The sequence below is a fragment of the Megascapheus bottae genome, chromosome 23 (genome assembly GCF_031878675.1).
Source record: "Megascapheus bottae isolate mThoBot1 chromosome 23, mThoBot2.hap1, whole genome shotgun sequence".
NCBI classification, from domain to species: Eukaryota; Metazoa; Chordata; class Mammalia; order Rodentia; family Geomyidae; genus Megascapheus; species Megascapheus bottae.
In genome coordinates, this window is record NC_143531.1 from 15,526,298 (window position 1) to 15,540,164 (window position 13,867).

Here is a 13,867-nt window from a genome sequence, read left to right on the forward strand (position 1 = left end):
CTAATTTGCCAAAGTGGGCATAATAAATCTTGACTGCTACTAGATAATTCACACATAGCATATAGCAATTATAGGGAAACTATATATTCTACTTGTGTATGTTTTTTCTGTCAACTGAAGCTCTTTTATAATTCTTGATTGTGGTGGTGAAATTTCCAGGCTGTTCCTATTTAATCACTCTTAACTTTACCTTAGAATTGGGCAGCGTGGTTCCAGGGTTGCTGTATTCAATTTCTGACTTCATGGAGTCACTAAAACCAATGTTTATATGAATATTATTCATCAAACATGGGATTCTTTATCAGCTTTTCTAAATTTCATGTTTGTCTGTTTCATACTATACATGACAACTGTATACTTTAGACAATGAATAACCAAACTTAGCAGCTTACATTTAACTGTTGCTTTTTCTAATTTACTTGCCGAGGCGTATATTAAAGACTAATTCTATTTTCTGCCACTAACCATAGATGATTTTTCCTTAATACCAAGCACTTCCTGTTGCTAATTAAGTTTCCTCATTTGTTTGTCATGTAGCTGAAGTGTGGCGTCTGTGACGCAGAAACATGTGCAGTGTTACTGATGATTAATTATCAACTTATTTTTCAAATAGCTTGTTCTTTTAAGACCTTTCTTTACCATGCTTATTTTGTCCAGTTCTGTTTAAATTTATTTAACTTTGAAAAGTCCACAGAGTAGATTTGTTTTCTAATATCAAAAACAAAGAATACATTATGCTTCTGAGCGAACCAAAATTAATATTACAATGATGCAAACAGATGTGGACAGACACATGTTCTATAGTCCCAGATCATGTATTATTTTGTTCAGTCAATCATGAGGATACAGTCAGAGCAGTAACGGAATCTGAGACATACATTTAAAATATATTTCATTTTAAATGAAAACAGTTATTACAAATGTGATAACTGAGACTCATACAAATACCACATAATATTAGCCCCTTTTCTTACCTTTCTCCATGTAATTTTCCTAGAAATCACATCTAGTTTCATGGTTTCAGGTGCTACCTACCCCTTCCATATTCCTCCCTCCCTCCCTCCCTCCCTTCCTCCTTTCCTTCCTTCCTTCCTCCCTTCCTCCTTTCCTTCCTCCCTTCCTCCTTTCCTTCCTTCCTTCCTTCCTTCCTTCCTTCCTTCCTTCCTTCCTTCCTTCCTTCCTTCCTTCCCCCTCCCTTTCTCCCTCCCTCCCTCCCTTCCCCCTCCCTTTCTCTCTCCCTCCCTCCCTTCCCCCTCCCTTTCTCTCTCTCTCCCTTCCTTCCTTCCTTCCTTCCTTCCTTCCTTCCTTCCTTCCTTCCTTCCTTCCTTCCTTCCTTCCTTCCCTCCTTCCCTCTCTCTCCCCTCCCTCCCTCCTTCCTTCCCTTCCTTCCTTACGGAGAAGGTGATGAGTGAGGGGGGGTGGTGTACAGTTATATAAGTAAGGTAATGAGTACATTTTAATTTTGCCAGCCCTGGGGCTTAGACTTTAGGGCCTGGACACTGTCTTGGAGCTTTCTCAAGGCTAGCACTCTACCACTTGAGCCATAGCCCCACTTTCAGCTTTTTCTATGAATATGACACCAAAGAATTGAACCTAGGGCTTTGTGCTACTAGGCAAGTACTCTATCACTAGGTCACACTCTCTACCCTACATTTGATTTTAAACACTGTGACTCCTCCCTTCAGTTACCCATCACTTTCTGTGTGTGTCTTCAATCCCATCGCTTCCCCTGTGTGACTTCTGCAAGCAGGTCTCTGTGTTTTATTGTGCATATAATAGCATAACTTTGATGTTTTAAGTACCCTTTCTCCTAGCCATGCTCTGGCTTCTAATTTCTCTGACACTGTTTATGTTCATTTGCCAGGACTGATTAGAACAGCATCCATGGCTGGAAAAGGGAAGTTGGCAATTGGGATTGGGCTACTGACCAATACTATCTGGCCCAGTCACTGTATAAGCTATGTTCAGCTTTTTCATGTCCTACTTTTTTTTTTTAACCCATGAATGGAAATTTCTGCTTGGCTAATACGTGTTTAGTAAATGTTAGCTATGTAAGGTCTGTTGAAAGGAAACTCCAAGCAGTTCAGGAGAAGAGGGTTTATTGCATGAAGAAAGAGCAAACTCCTGCCGCCCAAGATGGAGTTGTTTGAGCAAGAGAGCTTAGGGCGGGAAGAGAGAGATTATATAGGGATTATATAGACACAGTGGAAGTGGATGTGATCTCAGAGGATGGGGAAATACCTCAGTGGGGACCTCCCACTGCCCCCAGGCATGCCAGTTGCCAGGGTTACAGGTGCTGGGCAGGGATTTCCAGGCTTCAGGGGGAGAGAGCCAAGGGAAGAAGTCATTTCTTCCAGTTGGACCTAACAAGCTATAGTTCTAGTTACTTGTTGCTGCTTAGTCAATGACCCCAAAATGTATTGCATTAGAACAACAACAATACATTAATTTTCGTGATGGTGCTAACAGTGGTAGACAGGGCTCAGTTACTAAAGCAAAGTGACAATTCCTAAAGCTCACTGAAGACAAAGAATACAAATAACAACAGCTTTAAAGTAAAGGCTGTTCTCCATGATGAAAGCCTGAAATTGAAATCATAAGGGAACTGTGATTTGTATCTTCTCTTTGGTTTATTAGTATTCTCTAACATGTACATGAATACCAAATGGACTCTCTTGGCCATGTGTTGTTACAAAAGGAGCACAGTAGAACCCTTCTTTGTGTCTTCCAGAGACCATGTACAAAAAAATCAATTTCTCAGTTGTCAATTAACAGTGCTTACAAATGGATACAAACCACTCCAAAACTCACTGGGCCCATAATTACAAGCAAGATTGTTAATCCTTCAACCAGTGATTAGTATCTTGTACGTGATTTAGCAAAATCATTCATGATGATTTCAAGCCTTCTGAAATGAACTATCACAACATAATGATTCTCTGAGTCCACTGGGATCAGCTAGTTTACTGAGTAGGTTCGGTTTGATCTCTTGGCTGTTTTCATTTGGGGTTTGAGGTGATTTATTTAAAGTATTTACATGTTTGCATATTTACATGTTTTTATGACTATGTCTTATTTTCCTTTCAAGGGATTCAGCATCCTTGTGATGCAATTGCCTGTCAGCTGGGAATCCAGTTTTTAATATATGAACTGGTGGGGGACATTTAATGGGTGACTAAGCTTTTAACAAATGAGTTTTGGGGAGACATGTAATATTGAAACTGTACCAGGAAACTATAATAATTAAAAACAAAGGTGAGAATGTGTAGATACTAGAAATGTCATTCCAATTTACATAGGTGTTGGATCCAAGATATCATGCCTCTATCAAAAGTAAGTTGATGGCTGTTGAAATAGTTAAATATAAAATTGTCATATGACCTGGCCAAGCCAATCCTTGCTAGAAAATTTCCTTAGAGACTTGATATATGCTTGTAATTCTACTAGGAAAGTTGATACACATGGCCTTTGCATATGCATCTAAACTAGGAATGCTATTTCATCCTTCCTTACAAGTTAAGCTGCTTTTTGTGTTTAGATTTCAATATTAATAGTTTTCCTACCCTGTCCTCTGCTATTGTTTTCTGTTTAGCAATTTGTATCCTTCATGACTGTGATTTGATAATCTGATTCATTATTTGTCTTTTCAACTGCAAAACTTTTCAGAAGGGCAGAGTTCTTTCCAATAACCTAGTCTATGACTGACACATTAGATAATTCTCTAAATAGCTGTAAAAAGAATGACCTGGTACCAATGGCTTATACCCATGAAACATAACTTATCTAGGCCTAGTGTCTTACATTTAGTAGCTGTAGTTAATGATTATACCCATGAAACATAACCTAACTAGGCCTAGTGTCTTACATTTAGTATTTGTATTTGTAGTTAATGAAAATATTTCCTGAATTTTAATTTTTTGAAAACATTAGGAAGGTAGTTTATTAATGAAAATTTGAAAGGAAAATACACTTATTTATTTATTTTTGTGGCATCCCAGGACAGACAGTCTATACTTTTTTGTAATAAAAAAAGATAGATGTGTACTCTTGCATAGAACTACAAAAATTGTCTATTTTTTCATCATGTGAAGAATTGGGTAATTTATTTCTGAGCTCACCAATAGATGGCAGCAAAGATTCAGGTAGTGTGTTCTCAGGTTCAAGAGCTATTTGCTAAAGAAAATAAAATTTTCTTTAAAGTTTACTCTGGTTTGGCTTTTAATGAAATGCTTTCTTAATATCATATAGAAATTTTCTTTAAAAACCCTATAGATTTTGTTCAGATGTTTAGCCATCTCTTCCCCTATGAGCTATATATTGTTTCCTAATGAGAACATGTACTTCTTTCTCTCTGTAATTTAGGGAGTACCAGGGCCTGGAAAATATGAAATTAAAAGTCAATTTCAGAAGACTGAAAGTACAGCACTGAATGTAAATTATGGGTCCCCTGCTTTTCTTTCTCAATCCCAGGTAATGGTTTTAGCCATTTTCATATAGAGAATCTTAATAGGCATAATATGAGGCCAGCTACAAAGCCAATGGTGTTTAAGAGGATTATAAAAGGAAAATTAGAAATGGAGATGAAAATTAGAATGGAGATGGCCTGGAAAAAACATATTGCCAAAAATGTGAGTGAAATGAAATAAAGTTAGAATATCAGCAATAACATGGGTGAATATTTGCATTTGTACCATCTATTAAACATTTTCTTTTAACCAAATTGGCATATGTGAACATTTAGTTCAGATGAAGGGGAATGTCAAATTCAGACTGAATTTTAAAGTTCACTCTGCCTTGTTGTAGAGGGTTAAGTATCTTTTAGAGAAGTTTTTCAAGGTGGCCCACAGAGGCTGCAATAGGTCAGCTCTACAGCTCTCACTGCCACCTTCCTCAGGGATGCTGGAGTTCATGGAGATTATGAAACTATTTCCATGGAACATAGTTAGGAACTTGAAGGAGTTTAAACATTTTTAAGGTAAGACAGTTTAAAGGACTGGCCAATGGTTACAATGCTGCAATCTCCGGATAGTTGTGATATTTATCCACAAGTGCTATGTATATCTCTGGTTATTTTATTTAACTTGGAAAAGTTATTAACCTTCAGGTGACTACAGATGACTACTTTAGTTTCATTATACCTAAGGGACACCTCCTTGGAGACATGTTCTGCAAGTATACTTTGTAGATATAATTAAGATTACTTTTTAATGGGCTAGATGCTATCACAAGGGACTGAGAAGAGTCAGAAATGGATACTAGGTTTCTGCCTTGATCAGCTTAATGGTATTTAAAGCAGTGCACAAGATGGATGGATGGATGTGTAGAGGATAGGATTTGTGTGTGTGTGTGTGTGTACATGTGCACATGCGAGTGCATTGCAAGCCCTTGAATGCTTTAAATACAGTTTCACAACTAAATCATATTTTATGTTATTTATGCTCATCTGATATACAGACCTAATTTTATATCACAAAGTACCAATCCCATTTTTAATATTGTTTCAGAAATGAAAAAGAATTGGATTTGTGTACATTACACACATGTATGAAAATAGAGTCATAAAATTCATTAAAATTGAAAAATGAGAAAGCGAGTAGGGGTAAGAAATGGCAATATAGTGGTGTATATAATCACAGTACATTTTATGCATGTATGGAAATAGCATAATAAAACTCCTTTGTACAATTAATGTATGTTAATAAACATCTGAGAGGAGGGAAGATGTTGGTTTTATTGAAAGTGGTGATGAAGTGAATAAGTAATGGTTCTGAGGTCAAAGGTATAGAAAGCTTGAAATAGGCATAGGCACTGGATCAAGGGTATTAGTGTTCAGTTGCATACGAACAGATATGTTAATGGTTGTGATCGAAAAAGGAGTAATACAACTAAAGAGATAGACTTAGAACACAGAATTTCCAGTTTATTGAAAGAGGGATAGGGTAATTATTGATTTCAGGAGCTGCATGGTTTTTATTTATGTTAATCTAAATGTATTGACTTGCTTTATAGCTTGAACTACTAATTTAAAAATTTCAAAACATAATATTTTGTTCATGACAATACTTGTCAGTACCAGACACACATTAGAATTATCTAAGGGAATTTAAAAAAAACTTATTTGTACACCCAGATTCTAATTTGCCCTATAATTTTTTTCCTCTTAGGGATTGGTTCAATAGGTGTGGGATCAATAGATGTTGGTAGATTACTTAACTGAATAGGTCTCAGTAGATTATTTAACTCCTCAAATGATCTAGTTAGGGTTCAGAACCATCATTTTCAACATCATTCCTGGCATCTCAATAAGATGATTTTTAGGCAAACATTTAGGGAGTTGATTTTTACTGCTTCTAGTAATAAATCAGGTTTTTTGGGTAATGTTAATATTCACCTATTGTATGAAGTTCAGAAGAGTGATACTACCTTTTGTGTATAAAAGAATGGAAAATAGGAAACGTACATATAACTTCTTGATGTGTGTATGTACATATGTGTGTGTTGGTCTTGGGGCTTGAACTCTAGAGCTTTGGCACTGTCCTGGAGCTTTTCTGTTCAAGGCTGACACTTTATCACTTGAGCTACCGCCATTTTTCTGCTTACTTGGACATAAAATCTTTCAGATTTCCTTTTTGGGCTGGTTTGGAACCATAATCCTCAGATTTCATTCTTCTAAACCACTAGAGCCCAACAACTCCCAGAATGTCTAACATTTAGACTCTTGTGATGTATTATCATTCTCTCTTCACATTTTCTTATTCTTCTCTAGAGATTTGTACCTATCAAATCAGTCACCCCTGCCCCTGGTGCATATAATGAAACTCAAACGATTCTCAAGTCTTCAAAAAAACCACAAGTGAGGACACCAGTGAAAAGCACACCAGTGAAAAGTACCCCATTTGGTCAAAGTGCTGCTCGATTCACACAAATTGGCAAGAAAGAGGAGGTACCAGGTAGGCAATTAATTCACACATTTCTATTCCTATTTTTATATGTTTTAATATTCTTAAGCTGTATGTGCCAGAATGTGGTGTGTGTGTGTGTGCGTGCATGTGTGTGTGCGTGTGCTCTGGTAATGGTACTTGAATTCTAGGCCTGAGTGCTGTCTCAGAAGGCTTGTATTCTACCCCTTGAGTCACAGCTCTACTTCCAGCTTTTTTCTTTAATGGTTAATTGGAGATAAGAGTCTCCCAGACCTTTCCTTTCCCTGATGGCGTGGATTCAAACTGTGATCTTCAGATTTCAGCTTTCTGAGTAGCTAGGATTAGTCAATTATGAGAATGTATTTTCTTTTTTTGCACTTAAATATTTTACTATTGAGTATATTACATCTGCAACTAATAAAATGGCTAGCTTGGCCTTGGAGAACATATATTTTTTAAACCTTTTGATTTGTGATATTATTTTAAGACAAATTTTCTTTAAAACATTAACTATGCAGTAAACATAAAAATAAAGTTTAAGGTACTGTTTCAGTAAGGTCCTAATTTTGACTTGTTACGTAGCTTTTTTTTTTTTTTTTGAAATTCTGCAGTTTGAATTCAGCTTCTTACCTGTAGATTGAGGAGGGCTATAAGCTCATTTTCATTTTTGTACTGTTGCTGTTCCTTTTGTCTCAGCTTGGTAAAATTATTGATGACAATGTTTAGAGTTTCTTATCAATTTATTTAAAAATTTTTATTCTTTTTTTTTGTCAGTTGAGGGATTTGAACTAAGGGTCTGGGTGCTGTCCCTGAGCCTCTTTGTATTCAAAGCTGGCATTCTACCACTGGAGCCACATAAATCTCATGGGACTGTTCTGCCCAGGCTGGGTTTGAATGTCTGTCCTTAGAACTCAGTCTCCTTAGTAGCTAGGATTACAGGTGTGAGCCACCAGAGCCCAATTTTGTGTTAGTTTAGATAAAAGCCACAGTGACATTTTCTTCTTAGAAAACCTCTTAATTTGAATAACCTTTAGATCTACTGGTTGTAACCTCCTTTAATTCTTAGGCTCAATAACATCCTGATGAAAAGTGTCTAGGATTTTCGACCCTAGAACTCTTAAAAGACCCCATGTTTAATTCAAGAAGCTATCTAGTCTCCTATAGTTCTAGTACTGAACATTAGAGTTTATTATCACAACCTACTGGAAGCTGATTATTACCAGTGCCAGGGGAACCCAGGGAGACCAGTGGAGGGGGAGTAAAAGAAAAGAAGGAAAGGAAGCCAGGGATGAAATAATTTGTATTGACATCAATTAAGATGCATTGTAAACCTAGGTACATAAGGTCATATAGGATGAGAGTAAATTGAAAGGATCTCTAGGATATGGAAATAAGAGCTTTAGCTTGTGTGATTGTTGTTCTTAATGTAGTATATTATTTCGCTTCTCTTTTTTCCACTATGGTTAATCTCATGTGGTTACTGTATCTGACTTTGTTACCTGGTACATTGTATATATGTTTATTTGTTTATTTGAAATAGGGAAGGGAAGGGGGGAAATGAGATGATTGGAAGAGTGTGAGGGGAGGGAAACGGGGACAAAAACATGAGAAGGTGTATCAGTGTGTGAGAATTAATGCACCTACTACCTGATGCATGTAGCTAACCCTACAATAGAATTTAAAAAAATAACACTGTGCTTGTAAACTGATTCATTGAATGATAACTCCTTTGTACAACTACTTGGATTATAAGATTAATTAAAATAGTAATTTTTATTTTCTTGTGAAACACTATCCTAAATGTTTCTGAAAAAAATTAACAAAAGCGCTTAGGGACAAGTCTTGCCTTTTTCCTTTGTCCTTTGTCTCTTCACATCCAGAGGTTTTAATTAATTAATAGTTATGGATACACTGGAATGAAAAATAGTTTTTAAATCCAGAAAACAGTTCTTTCTGTAATTTTCTTTATCCTTGCAAGTGACTGTTTTAAAATAATTTCTTTCTATGAATACTTTTTGCCATATAGATAAAACAATCTTTAACACTTTACATTCAGTGTGGAAATTTTCTTAGATTTTGGCAGCTCAATAGGTATATTCTGTATTACTTCCAGCATTAGTTTAGTGAAAATTTCTGTGTGACATAATAAAAGTGGGTGTGTTTCCACGTTCTGATGGCATTTGTTTGTCTCAAGTCATTACCAGTAGTCCCTATAAGATGATTGGACTAATTGTTGATGTTGTGTGTGCTTTCAGTTCATTCCCTGATTCCAATGTTCTTGCTATAAATTTTAGAGTGTTGTTGTAGTAATACTCTAATCCTGGAACAACTATTGGCTAAACATTTGATTGTGAGGTTGAGTCTCACTCAACTTCTGATGTTTGGCCTTGGTGGCTTTCTTGACCAGTGCCTGCAGTAGAAGTAACGTAACATTACTGAGACAAAGTTGTAAGCAACTTAATTCCTTAAAGATCAAGTCTCTCAATTTGGTGGTCCAATATATTAGAAATTTCCCACTGGGTAACTTACAATTTTTAAATCTATTATTTGTTTCTGCAGGATAAGTTTAATTAAAAAGAATTTGAAAGTAGAATTTGGAATCTTACATAGTTTGAAGATTAAAATTTATAGCTCTCATGTAAAAAATGTTTCTAAGTAGCAATTAGGGGACACTAATGAATTAACTTATCAGCCAACCATAGAGCAAAGCTGCTCACCTAATGAGCAGTTACAAGTTACTGTTAGATCCTCCCCATCCTCCTAATTCTCCCATAGCAGATTTGAACAGATTCTTGTGCATTTTTCCCATTTAATAATCAAAGAACTAATATGAGAGACTTGTATGAATGAATCATGTATTCAGAATGGCTTTTTAGAAAAGAAAGTTAGAGGTAGTGCCAGACATGTATTTGCATGGGAGTCCCTAGTTCTGAAGTGAGCATGTACTTAAACTTACATGAAAAGTGTTGCATTGTACTCTTGTGCCAGAAAAGAAACAGTGATACATGACAGAATGGCTCAATTTTTTTAGATTACAATTTCTATATATTATTCCTAAATCTTATCAGAGGAAGAAACATTGGAATGACACATCTTTGCCGTTAGGTTACAACATGGGTGGTGAAAAGGTCAGTTTGCATGTAGTTACATGTTTTCCTCATCTTTCAGAATCTTCTTACACAGGCAGCAGTCCATAAACTATGCTCTGTGGAATGCTGATTGAATCAGTTCCTGTGATTTTTAGTTGAAGAACTGAAGGCACAGAAGAACAGTGAGCTTTAAATGAAGTTTTCTAGCAATTAAATTGTGGAGCTAATTTAGTGGAATCCACAGAACATTAGTATTTCTTTTTAGTAGTATTGTATTTCATGCAGTGGATAGTACTATTTACATGTTGGGTTTTTTTTTTAGAAAAACTTAATTCAAATAAGTCACATATTTAAGTCAAGTATTTGTTTTGTATACTGACTCAGTAAATACTAAACAGGATAGAAGTTATTTATTATTTATTTATTTATATTTTTGTGCTGTTCTTAGGACTTGAACTCTGGGCCTGAGCACTGTTCCTAAACTTCTTTGCCCAAAGGCTAGAGCTCTACTACTTGAGCCACAACTTCACTTTCAGATTATTTTGATAGATGATTAGATGAAAGAGTCTCATGGACTTTCTTGTCCAGGCTGAGCTTTAAACCAAAAGCTTCAGGTCTAAGCCTCCTGAGTATAAAGGATTATAGACATGGCCTATAATTATATATTTGTATATGTATAGATGTATTTATGTGTTTATTTATGCTAGGGTTTATACTCAGGGTCTTATGTTTACTAGGCAGGTGCTTTACCTCTTAAGCTACAGCCTTAGGCTTTTCCATTTTCATTATTTTTCAAATAGGGTCTCATATTTATATCTGGCTCAGCTTGAACCACAATCCTCCTCTTTATCTCTTCCTGTATATCTGGTATGACAGGTGCCTACTATTATTCTTGGCTTATTGGTTGACATGGGGACTTGCTAAATATGAGTACTTTTTCTTTAAAAAAATCCAACCAACTATTGAGTCCACAAAAGGAATTAAAACCATGTTTATTTTAATATATAATGTTCTTTACAATTTTAGGTCCAGGGTTTTATAATATCCTACACAACAATATAATTGACAACATTAAAAATCTCTGCATGAACAAACAAAGCAAATGTGCATTTGGTTCTTCTACTCCTCGAAGCTTTTTTGAGATTCCAAAAGAAGCTAGAAATACACCTGGGCCTTCAGATTACCAGGTAATATGCTAATAGCAACAAAATATTCTTTTATACAATGCCAAGCTCATAGGGTTCTTTTAAAGTTGCATGTGCAAACAGAATTGGTAGACAAAGATGTGATAGTTATTGTGACTACATTCAATAGTTTAGGAAAATCAGGAGAAAGATTGAACAAATTAAAGTTCTAGAGATGTAAAATATAACACTTGAAAAAAGTGTACACTGGGCATGTGTTCTCTCAGGATAAGCAGAATGGTAAAAGCCTGTAAATTTGACCCAACAAATAAAGATATTTGATGGAGATATGAGAAAGTGTAAGAAGAATGAACCACTGCTAGTAAATTATTTCTTAGGTTCACAATCTGGAAATGATACAATAACAATGCTGGCTCGTATGCTCTGTATTTCAAGGCTCTTGCATTTTTACATGATGTAATTGTGATAATTCTATTTGGAAGTTGATGGAATCTACATACTTTCTTTTGAACTACTGGGTAGAAATACTATCCTGTGGCCAGGAGTTTGGCCTAGTAGTAGAGTGCTTGCCTAGCATGTGTGAAGACCTGGGTTGGATTCCTCAGTACGTAGAAAAAAAGCTGGAAGTGGTACTGTGGCTCAAGTGATAGAGCTCCAGCCTTGAGAAAGCCCAAGGACAGTGCTCAGACCCTGATTTCAAGGCCCAGGACTGTACCTCTCCCCCGCCACCCCCCCCAAAAAGAAATACCATCCTGGGGAAAGGTGAAGAATGCCAGCTTCAGCATTAGGGGTAGAGAAGCATGTAGTGTCATGAGATAGCTAGAACTTGTGGAGCATTATCTTTTTTTTTTTTAGTTAATTAAAATTAAGAAAGTAGGAAAGCTCACAGCAATTTTCTAGTATGTGTCAGATTTTGGAACAGCAGCTATCAATAAAATGAAATAAAAGTGAAGTGTATGAAAGAGGGAATATAAATCCTTACCCCTTTGTATCAGCAAAGTGTGGTGCTGTCATTTATACAATCTAAATTATTAAATGCATGCAAATAAATAAATTACATATTGTACTCAAGAAGAGTACAATATCACAAGGATTAATTGCAAATTAAAATTTTAGATTGCTGGCCTCTGTTAGTCTCTTTATTTTATGCTGTCAATGAAATTATGTCTAAGTGTTCATTTTGCTTAGAAAAATATATTAGTGAAAAATTTCCACATTGTTAAGTCAAGTTATGGCTACTAGATTTTATGTGTGTTTGTATTATTGTTTCTGGTCCTGGTGCTTAAACTCAGGGCCTGTGTGCTGTCCCTGTGCTTTTCTGCTCAAGGCTAGCATTTTCCACTTGAGCCACAGTTCTTTTAGTAGTTAGCTGGAGGTAAAGAGTCTCATGGACTTTCTTACCTGGGCTGACCTGGAACCACAATCCTCAGATCTCAGCCTCCTGCACAGCTAGGGTTACAGGGGTGAGGCACTGGTGCCCAGGGATTTTATTTTATGTATTAATAATGATTAAAAAATAACATATAATTGAGCACATACTTTATACATATTGAGATTTCAGCCTATTGATTATAAAATACAAGCAGAATTGATGAGTGAGTTTTATGACATTGTACCTTCAGTGTGCCTAATACATCTATAAAATCCACCAACCTTACTTTAGATTTCAAATAGCCAACTGCTTCTACTTTATTAGGTTTTATAAGTCAATATTCTTTGTAAATGTTAAAATCTTTCTGAGCATGTGTCTATTTCTAATGAATGAGCAACATTTGTGTGTGCTTAGCTGTGAACTTATCTTACATGCATTTATAAAATAAAGATTTTTTTTCTTTTTTTTTGTCAATTGTAGGCTTGAACTCAGGGAGGGCCTGAGTGCTGTCCCTGAACATTTTGTGCTCAAGGCAGTGCTCTACTTGAGCTATAGCACCACTTTTGGTTTTTGAATAATTAATTGGAGATAATAGTCGAAGGGACTTTTCTGCCTGGGCTGGCCTTGAACTTCAATCTTCAGATCTCAGCCTCTTGAGTAGCTAGGATTTACAGATGTTAACCACCGGTGTCCAACTCAAAAATAAAGTTTTTTTTTTTTTTAACATGAGGATTTTTCATTTATAACTTCCTCTATAAATGAACAGGCAAACAAATAAAACAAGACTGAATTATTTTTCCCAGGAATATTACTTATAATGAATACTCAATCACCCTATAAGAATTGTCCTTTAACAAAGTTTTTAATACTTTTAAAATCCTTCCTTTCAACAGAGAGGTTGGAATTCATCAATTTCTACAACTCCAGAAGAATTACCTCACTTGAAAAACAACTATGCTGTTTACTTGTCAAGAACAAAAAAGAAAACCAGCAATGTGGTACATAAGGTAAGAAGACATTATCAAATCCATTCATAATCTAATTAACCTGAAGTGTGGGATCTGAGAGGTACTTGAGTAGCCTGTGTACAGTCTTTTTTTTTTTTTTTTTTTTGTGGGTCATGGGGCTTGAACTCAGCCTGGGCACTGTCCCTGAGCTCTTCAGCTCAAGGCTACCACTCTACCCTTTGAGCCAAGCCTCACTTCCCGTTTTCAGAGGGGTTAATTGGAGATAAGAGTCTCAGGTTCTTTTGTGTCTCAAGGTCTTTAGTGCCTAGGCTGGCTTTGAACCTTGATCCTCAGATCTCAGCCTCGAAGAGTAGCTAAAATTACAGGAGTGAGC

At 35.9% G+C, this 13,867-nt stretch overlaps 1 protein-coding gene across 1 annotated transcript in view; it reads left to right on the forward strand.

Annotated features, from left to right (window-relative positions):
- Window positions 1-13,867, forward strand: part of Stpg2 (sperm tail PG-rich repeat containing 2) — a 225,168-nt gene that overhangs the window by 41,120 nt on the left and 170,181 nt on the right. Inside the window, exons 7-10 of the mRNA XM_090356573.1 lie at window positions 4,363-4,470; window positions 6,767-6,950; window positions 11,036-11,196; window positions 13,420-13,533. Coding sequence (XP_090212699.1) covers window positions 4,363-4,470; window positions 6,767-6,950; window positions 11,036-11,196; window positions 13,420-13,533 — 567 coding nt within the window. The remainder of the gene's footprint in view (window positions 1-4,362; window positions 4,471-6,766; window positions 6,951-11,035; window positions 11,197-13,419; window positions 13,534-13,867) is intronic.